At 53.3% G+C, this 9,718-nt stretch overlaps 1 protein-coding gene across 1 annotated transcript; it reads right to left on the reverse strand.

The window, feature by feature from the left end:
• Positions 1-72: 72 nt before the first annotated feature.
• PIGV (phosphatidylinositol glycan anchor biosynthesis class V) lies at positions 73-4,023 on the reverse strand. The gene is made up of 3 exons (XM_082494070.1): positions 3,870-4,023; positions 1,272-2,429; positions 73-462 (listed from the first exon to the last, which is right to left on the reverse strand). The coding sequence occupies exons 1-3, from the start codon at positions 3,954-3,956 to the stop codon at positions 154-156; spliced, it is 1,554 nt and encodes a 517-aa protein (XP_082350196.1). The 5' UTR covers positions 3,957-4,023; the 3' UTR covers positions 73-153.
• Between the last annotated feature and the right edge of the window lie 5,695 nt (positions 4,024-9,718).

Below are 9,718 nucleotides of genomic sequence, written 5' to 3' on the forward strand. Positions count from 1 at the left end.
GCCCCGGACCCGGCTGGGCAGCACCAGCTCCGTACATGAGGAGGAACGGAGAACAGCATCCTCACACACACATCAGGGTTTTTAGCAAAAATGAATTTCAGTTCTGACCAGCGCTTCTGCCCCACGACCCGTCTGCACCGACAGACCCGCTGGCTACGTCCATGGCAAGAAGTTGCAGTGCAGAACGAGTCCCAGCAGCCAGTAGGACAGGAAAAATCCGAGAATGCATTTGCTGAGGGGGGTGATCAACCTACAGCTCCTCAGCAGCCTCACAAGGGGGTTTTCGGAGGTCCCTTCCGTGCAGAAACCAGGAGGTTTACCTAGAAGAGATTTCTCGCAGCGAGGCGCTGCAGTCCGATTATCAGTCCCTTCGCTCCAGAGCAAAGGTTCCTGTTCTTGAAGCAGGTGAGCAGAGAACCAGTACAGGATGGGAGAGGAGGAGCCAAGGAACCGGGTCAGCACCTGAAGACGACAGACAGAGCAAAAATCACACAAACTGCAGGTCTGTGGCTGTGGCCAGCCCCGATCCCGAGGCATGGACGGACCCTCAGACGGACTGCTGAGAAAGGGGACCAAAACACAGCCCCAATCCGCGGCGCTAGGACTTATCCCATTGAAATGAAACACCTTTCAGCTCAACCTGCTTTATTCATTAAGACGTTTGTGTAAGCAGTCAAGTGATCTCCGGGTTTTGGACAAACTAATTGTCACCATCTCACCGAAATCCTCATCACCGTCCAGCTCAGGAGCTGGGCAGGGGCAGCAGCTTCAGGGGAGATTTGAATTTCGCTCTTCAATTGTTTTTTCACTGGAACCCCCAACCTTTAGTGCCACCAGCTGTGTCCTAAATAGACCTTCAAACACTTTCTAGGGACCAGTGACAGGCTCTGGATCCTTTCATTGCCACCCATTAAGCCTGGCCCAACGCGATAATGACCCGGTATCTTTGTCCTTGGCAAGCCTGGCCTTAAGCACGCGTCAAATGCCACCTAACACCAGCCGCACCCTTTGATCCCCACCCTGGTGTCCCCATCACACTGAGCACCTGGCAAGCTTCCTTCAGGAACTCTCCAGCAGAGCAGAGGAATGAACTGCCTTTGGAAACTCTCTGTGGAAGTAGCTCCGAAAGAGGAAAGGCAAAGCTTTCCGTTTGCGTTGCCCTCTGCTGCCCTGCAGCTGGGACAGCTTCGGGTTGTGACTGTCACTGCCTCAGCCACCACGTCGCATTCCCCTTAAGAAAACACTCCTGTGTGTTGCTACGAACGTCCTACCTGCACGTGCATGCAGAAGAATCCGAACGCCAGCAGGACCGTGGCATGGACCACATACACGAAGACGGCGTGGCAGCAAAATCCAGCTCTCGGTTTACCCTCCTCTTCACTCTTTCTTCTCTCTAGACCAAGAGTGAGGCAGTGCCGGGGGTTCGCAGTGATGTAGGTCCAGGCAGCCCACGCGCCCAGCAGTGTGACAGGCAAAGCAAGCAAGAAATTTGGTATCTGTCTGAGCTCAAAATACCTTAGAAAGCCCACATTCCAGTAAGAGTCTTGAATATAGGAATAGACCACAGGGAATCGCTGGGAGCACCAAGGAGGATTACCCCCATTCATGGCCGCCAGACGATAGCCCTTGTCCAGAGCCAGCTGCAGCAGCGGCTGGGGAACAGCCCGCTCCAGGCCGGTGCCAGGACCACAGAACATCACGTAGGCGTAATACTGAAATAAAGCAAAAGGCAGAAAAGTCCCGGCACACATCAGAACCACCGAAGATGCCACGCTGAGGAGTTGCTTCCACAACGGAGGGAGCTTCCTTATCGATCCCGAACCCCCCTGGAGCTGGAGGGCAAAGCGTTTAATGCGGGAATAGAGAAAGAAGCCGGCATTAATAAGCCCATTGGCACGCACCCCAGAAGCAAGGGAGAAAAGCAGTCCACTGAGCCGGCTCTGCCCCTTCTCCAGTTGCCACATGGCACTGAACGCCAGGAAGGCAAACATGCTTTCTGAGTAAGCAGCTGCCATAAATACGTTGGCGGGGCCGAGAGAAAAGAGAACGGCGGCAAGGAAAGCCACCCTGCGACACCGCAGCACGACGCAGCCCAGCTTATACAGGGCAGCGGCTGCCAGGACAGAAAAGAGAGAATTAAGGAGGACGGCTGACAGCAGGAGGCGGCTCCGCAAACGCAGCAGCGGCTGCAAGGGCCACAGAGCACCCTCGGCCACGGCACGCACGCTCAGGGGGTACAGCGGGAAGAAGGCGCAGTTGTGTTCGTAGAGGTAACCATGCTCGGCGATGAAGAGGAAGTGCTCCGCGTCCCAGCGCGAGAGGCCTCCCAGCAGCCGCTCCAAGAGCAGGTCCCATGGGCCAGGCTCGGACAGGCGAGGGGGAGAGAAGGCGTCTGCAGCGTGATCTGGGATCAGGAGGTTAAAGAGAGCCTGGAAAAAGAAGAGAGGATTGAAGTCCAGCAGAGATCTCCTTGTACCCTGATGAAAGCACCAAGGAGGAGGAGGACTCCCAGGTTTCAAAGGGGACAAGAGCAGCACAGCAGCCAGGCTGAGGGGCTTTGCAGCAAGGACACCTGCAAGACTGTGAAAAGGTGCAAACCCGGCCTTTTGGGGTATTTACACCTGAACCGAATAAAGCTCTGGAACATATCCAGCATGAATCCCCACGGAACTGGACAGGGAAAGGCTGCTCGGCTCCATGCTCAGGCACATCTAACTGCATACGGTCACGCCGGGTACCGCTGCAGCACTGGCGATCCTCCTGTTCTACTCAATTTGGCATTACTGTCCTAGCTGATGTACATGAGAAAAGAGACAGAACGAGAGAAAAACATTTTCCCAAAGCAAACTGATGCAGAAGACAGCGGCCAATTCCCAGGCTCCCTCTCATCTCTAGATCACTCCATCACTTCTGCAACTCAAAACACGAACTAAGGGGTTCGTTTGCTTTCTAGAGATGAGCAAGCAGAATGCACAGATCTCTCTCTCCAGCACCTTGTGGTGCTGACCACGTTTTAAAAGGTGAGAGAAAAACCCAGAGAGCTCCTGAGATAGGAGGTACGCAACTTAATGCACTGTAACGTAATTCCAAATGAAAATACGTTTAAAAAAAAAAAAAAAAAACAACAAAAACTCAGATGGTAAGTTGTGTAGCTTGTAGAACGGGATGAGTCCCCTGCAATAAAGTCAGCGTTGGCAGAGAAAAGAGAAAAGGCCACACTGAACAAATTGGGACTAAAAGATGTACAAAGCCGCCGTTTTACCATGAAGCACACATCTGGTCTAACCAGGCCTCTGGCATTTGTAACACGGAGTCTTTCATCTCAGCTGATGGTTCCACTCAGCCCTACCCAGTGGTGACTGGGGCCACTGCAGTCTGCCAGCTGGCTGGTGGCCTGCGGCCGAAGAGCTTTCTCGGGCTGATTTTGTTTCAGGAGGGCCACGGCTACAGCTGGGCTCTTTGCTGGCTGTCTCGGTATGCGCAGGTAGGATGGAGTGAGCAACCAAGCTCGCCCCGTGCTCAGAGAAGGACATCTCTGGAAATGAGACTTGGGAAGAACGTGCAGGAGGAGATTATCATTCCTCTTCTGTGGATAAACAGAGACTTCAGCCTCTCATGCTGCCAAACCATCCTCTTGCAACAGCAGCATGAAAACACACTAAGTTACAAGGAAATTTATGTAATTTCACTTAACGGCGACCTGCCTTCCTGGATGCAGCTGGTCTGTTGGTTCTCCAAAGGAGAAGATGACTTCCCACCCAAGCAGAACCAGCTAGCTCAGGGTGCACAAGGCAGGACCGAAGAGAGAAGCCTTGGAGCAGCAAACAACAGATGTCAGAGCATCTTTGGCTGAGGAACAGGAGACTTGCCTGCAGCAGAAGTGTCAGGGCTCTGCAGCACACCGCAAACCACACGACCTCTCGGAGGTGGGGGTCTTGCCTGCTCACCAGCTCCATCCTGAGCTCAAAAGTTGCCTCAGTTGGTCATTGATGCCCGGGAAATTCTCCCTCCAGTATTGGAAACCTGAATTGATAAACAGAGAGGACAGACACAGAAAGGTATTTCTGGCTTCAGCCACGTTTGTAAATTATGCGCCTTTATTTACTATCAGGCACTTCAAAAGGGCTGCAAATCTCTATGAATGAGAAAGTCACTTATAAAAGAGATCACGGATCTGGGAGATGACACAGAAGACCTCTTTGATATTGTTCCTATTAAAGAAAAAAAAAATTCGCTGACTTCTTAACCTTGGCCAGGATGCAGAGGGAGAGAGGTTATAACATTTACTCTCAGCCCAGTTCTTACTGGGCCAGTGTAAATACCAGAAGCAGACGGGCTCACCGGCCTCCTCAGCGGCTGCCTCAGCAGAAACACCAGCAGCTCCGCCAAGCATCTACACACACATTCAAGTTCCAATGTGCTGAATGGAATTTAAACCTTTTTTTTTTTTTTGAACAGAGACAGAATTAAAACATAGACTCCGAGCGTAACATCCGTGTAAGCAGTTTGCTGACCGGGGCTCGCAGCCGGCCAGGCGCTGCCAGACATGCTCTCTCCTCTCTTCTGCTCTCTGCCCTGCGTTTGCCCCTGGGAAGCTGAGACCGGCTTTACTCTGGGCTGCCTCCATGGCACCAACCCTGCAAGATCCATCAGAGCAAGGCTACGGTGTCTTCTCAGATACGCAGGCTTCCCCTCACCCCTTCCACCGATCAGAGACAGCATCTCCAGGACGTGACACTGGCACCACTCCCCTCTCACCACCTGCAATTCTCCAAGATTTTGGGAGGGGTCTCCAGAGTGAGGGCAGCTCTCCCTGTCAAGCAAACTGCATGCGCTTAGGTGGCTCATCGTCCACCTCTTCCCTGCAAACCTCACCTGCAAGATTTAAACTGCTTTGTGGCGTCTCACTGCTTTCCTTGCTGTATGTTCTGGATTGCCGTTCTGGGACCAGCTATGAAATCTCCTGGCCCAGAGCCACGGAAGGCAGGCAGTATCAGTTATGCAGCTTTTTAAGATAACACATTTCTTCCGTTGGTTCCCCAGCCACCAACTGCTTTTCAGTTTGAGAAACAGAAGACCCACAGCACTCGCTAGGTTCCAATGACACCACATCCTGCGCCGTTTCCCACCTGCCAATTTTCTGATCCAGCGTCTCACAATACATAAAGATCCCCAAACCGATCACTTAATGATCTAAAAACACGCTGAGGTTTTCCTATTCCCGTTTTACTGACGGAGAAAAAAAAAAACGTGGCAGGTTAAAAACCACACGAGAGAGCAGAAAGCAAGTCATCATCACAGCAAAAAACAAGATCCAAATATGCTCATTCATAGTTCCAGTCCCCAACCACAGGATTATGCTTCCTATTTAGCCGCATACAAAAGTTTTGGGTTTGCTCATATTCTCCTCTTGCTCCAGAGGATTCACAGCTACAGACAAAGCAACTAGTGGGAGGCACGTTCTCCTGAATCATGAAGCTGCAATGTTATTTTAAGAGAGGGGATACTTCAGCCCAGCTGTAAATTCTATTAAAGCGCATTCACAGCTGCAAATCCTACTCAAGCAGAGTGGCAAAAATTGTCCCAGCGCTTTAAATATTTTTTTAAAAAAGCAGAGAAAAAGCCTCGCGTGAATGTGTCAAGAAGGCTCAAAGCAAACAGCTTTAAAAAGCCCATTCCTGTCACGATGCAGCACACCTTGTAACGGAAAGCAGCGAAGTCTACAAAAAGCTGCAGCCCACAACAACTGCTCTGGTAGAGAACACAGCGTCAGAGCTGGAATGTCTCTACCCCAAAAAGCGCTGCGTGAAAGAGCACCTGCACGCACGGAAAAAGGACGCAAGAAGGCAAAAGCGGGTTAAAAATATTTCAGTAGAAAAAGATGCAAAGTCTTAATGAATCTTAAAGGTGTCTTTCTCGCCGCGTTCTGCGTTTCCCTTTGCTCTCAGATACGAATCGCGTTTTGCTCACTCTGCAAACTGCGCTAAAAAAACGACGCGAATATGAACAAAATAGAAGCACGTAAACGAAAATAGGGATTCGGCAAGGTCTGCACAGCTGCAGTGGGGACCGATGACCACCCGGTGGCAGCAGGTACTCGCCGCAAAGCCCGGCAACCAGCTCCCGGCTGGGGCACAGGATTCCTATTGGGAAACCTGCTCCAATTCTGCATGCCGGGAATGCTTCGAGAGCGGTTTGGGCACCTCTTGGTACTTCTCCAACCTGCTGTTAAGACTCAGGAGATTCTCCAGACTTATTTAAAAACCTGTTCTAACCAGGATGCCAAAGAAATAAGATGGAATTTTGGCAATGCCCTTCGCCCAGCGCTGTTTCCATGGGCCTGGGAGCACTCGGCCTCACAGCCGCTTTCACTCCCGCCCGCTTTCAGCCACTGGTCTGGAGGCTGTGGCCCCAGCGCCGCTTCGCCCGCGTCCCAGTGGAAATGGGGCCGTTTTCACCCCTCGCACCTTTTGTGTGATCGAAACCTGGCTCAGAGCACAGCCTGACCGATCCACTGGCTTGAGACGACGGACCCGCCGAGCCAACATGGGAGCCGCCGGCGTCCAGGTCTGAGTCCCAGCGCGCCGCAAATGAGCCCGGCGTGAGGACGGCCGCTTCGCTCTGCGTCTCCCTCCCTGCCAGGCACAGCAGCGGGACGAACGCCGCTCCGTCGAGCGCATCCACGTGCCGGACCGACTTCTGACGCCATGCCGGGGACTCGAGGCTTTGCTTCTACCACCACACCGGAGACTTGTGGCTCCGTTTCTGCCGCTTCCCTCAGACAGGCAGAGCTGTGGCACTCGACGTTTCCCCGGATGGGGATTGTTCCCGCTGGCGCCGGGCACAGGACAGGCTGGCGACACGTGGGAGCCAACAGAGGCCGGTGGAAGCGCTTAATAGGGACGTTTTCAAGATTAGGGATAATTACCGCTTGTGTGTTTATTAATGAGCTGATATCCGAGGCCAGGCGGACCAGGGGAGGGCTCGCCCCGCGTCCCGGCCGCTGTCACCAGCCCCGGGCGAGGCCTCGGCCCCGCCGGGCACTGGTTCCCCCCTTCCCGCCACCGGGGCCGAGCCCCTGAGGGCTCCGTGACCACCACCGCCGCCACCCGCGGGCTCTGCCCGGGCCCCGCCGCTGCGAGGCCTCTCACGGGGGTTCTGCCCCTCACGGCGGGGCCCCTCCCGGGCCTCTCCCCCGCCACATCCCCTCAGGGCTGCGCGGGAGGGGTCTCTGAGGAGGGGGGTGGGGGTATCTTGGGGGGGCCCCCACCGTGAAGGGGGGGGAGGGGAGGGGAGTGTCACCGCCCCGCCCCTCACCCCCGCAGCGCGCGCGCGCGCGCGCGGCCCCGCCTCCCCCCCTCCCCTCCCCACCTGAGCGCCCGGCGCGCAGCTCCCGCGCCGGCTCCATCCCGCCGTCAGCGCTTCCGGCCGCGCCTCTTCCGGGGCTGCGCGCGCCGCCGCATCACGTGGCGGCCGGGTGCGTGTGTGGGGGTGATGGGGGGGGGAAGGGTCGGGCGGCGCCATCTTTGTTAAGGGCGGGCGGAGGCAGCGGTGCTGGTGACCCCATGCTCCGGCCTAGTGGCCCGTTCCTCCGGTGAGCCACCAGCCAGGCAGGGCCGGAGGGGACGGGTCGGGTGCAGGCAGGGCCCTGCCCTGCCCCGCCCCGCCCGCCCTGAGGCGTTACTCCTGGAGATGCACCAACCCCGACCTCAAAGGGAGCCGCCACACGGCAGCCAGGGCACGGCTCGACCGCGGCGCTCGCCAAAACACATTAAGTAACGTCACATAACAATAGCCTGGTAATAAGAGCATGTTATTATATTAATGACTTTTACACAAGGGTGGGCAGGTTTCCCTCAAGATCTCACCCGCCTGATGATGGAGGCATCAGGTTTGGTGTCACGGCCCACGGCGAGCGGCGGCTCTTTGGGCTTAAAACCGACGTGGTGCTGTGGTACGGGCCTGACCACATCTACTGCCGGAACCACAGAGAAATCGTCACTGCCCACCGAGACCTCAAGAGAGGCGCCCGAGGGCTTGTAACCAGGGCTCTGGCTCAGGAAGGCCTCAAGTTTTCTCCCTGGCTGGTAAAAATGGGAAACAGCGGAGCAGTCAGGGTCAGAGAGAGGCGTTTTAAGGAATGTGTGCAGAACTGGAGAGCTTTGGGTACAAATCAAGGTCAAAGCATCAAAGAGGGGTAACGGCTTCAAAGTGGAAGAGGGGAGATTTAGATTAGATATTAGGAAAGAAATTGTTGACGGTGAGGGTGGTGAGCCCCTGGCGCAGGGTGCCCCGAGAAGCTGTGGCTGCCCCATCCCTGGAGGTGTTCAAGGCCGGGTTGGACGGGGCTGGGAGCGACCTGGGCTGGGGGGAGGTGTCCCTGCCCAGGGCAGGGGGTGGGACTGGATGAGCTTTAAGGTCCCTTCCAACTCTATAACCATTCTGTGATTTGCATGCTGGGCAGCCAAGTTGAGTTTGCGATCAGGTGTGGCTCTCAAAATAGTCCCTAATTACAAACTGTGAACACTGCTTGTTCTCATTTTACTAATTTCTCATCTATGCTTTTTTTTCTTCTTTTTACCATCTTAGAAGCGCGAGAGGTGTATGCGTCCGTGTGCATGCAAACGCTGGGGGAGCAGAATTACTTCCCCTCAGATCAACTGGTTGTATAAATACTGGTAAAATGGGTAGTTAGTCACAAGTGGTACTATTCTTTCCCTTCCAAAAGTAGCATTCGCTTAGAATTAAATTTACTATAACACAAACACAGAAGCTGTACAAAACCTGATCATGTTACCTTCTCCAACCTTGCTGCTGAGGTCCCTTCTGTTTAGAAAAAGAAGTAAAATTTTTACATTAGTCAGATTAAACAAAGCTCCTGGAATACAGAACTAAATTATCAGAGAAGTTGGTTTTAAATCAACAACAGAACAGCAAAGTCCAGCAGAATTCTTATCTTACAACTTGGTTTCCATTCAGTATTTTTTAAAGCCAAGGAAGCCCAGCACCATTCCTGTCTCTTAAGAAATCCATTTTAAGGACTCTCCTTCTGCCAGGCAAAGAACTCCTGCAATTCCTGCTGATAAACATGCTTTTTCAGAAAAGTCAGTTTGATTCTGGCACAATTACTTCCAGGAATCTGAAGTTTAAGAAACAGAGCTAAGGGAAGGCTCTGGGAACTGAGAGCTTCCTAGGAAAGAACTAAAATGAGGCAATTTATTCACCAAAAATTACATCTGCCTTTAAAAAAGCTGCTCCTTTAACTAGCTCTTTTGCTTAAATGAGCTCACTGCAGTTCTAGCTAGCCTGCTTCTATTATCATTTGAGGATAAAGCTTCAGGCTAAATAAAATACCCATTTACTAACCCATGAAAACATGCAGATTTTCACATGAAGAGCCTGAACTTTGGCCGTTTGCTGAAGGGCATCAGAGCTCTGTCCGCTGGAAAACCCCATCCTCTGAAGGAAGTCAGAATCCACGCCATGGTTCCAAGAAAATGTGAAATATGCGAGGGGAATGAAAATTTTCCATTTTACAGAGCTGACAGGGAACTGCCTCCCTTCCGAGCAACTGCCTTTTTCACCCTATGAACTGTGATTCCGCCATAGCTTTGCCTCACACCGCACATCCACTCCTACCCGAGCCTAAGCAGCGCTAAGCCAAAACTCCATCGCTGAAACAAGCTGAACAGAGAAAGCAAAGCCAGAGCACACAGCA

Source organism: Vanellus vanellus (assembly GCF_965231255.1).
Source record: "Vanellus vanellus genome assembly, chromosome: 22".
NCBI lineage: Eukaryota > Metazoa > Chordata > Aves > Charadriiformes > Charadriidae > Vanellus > Vanellus vanellus.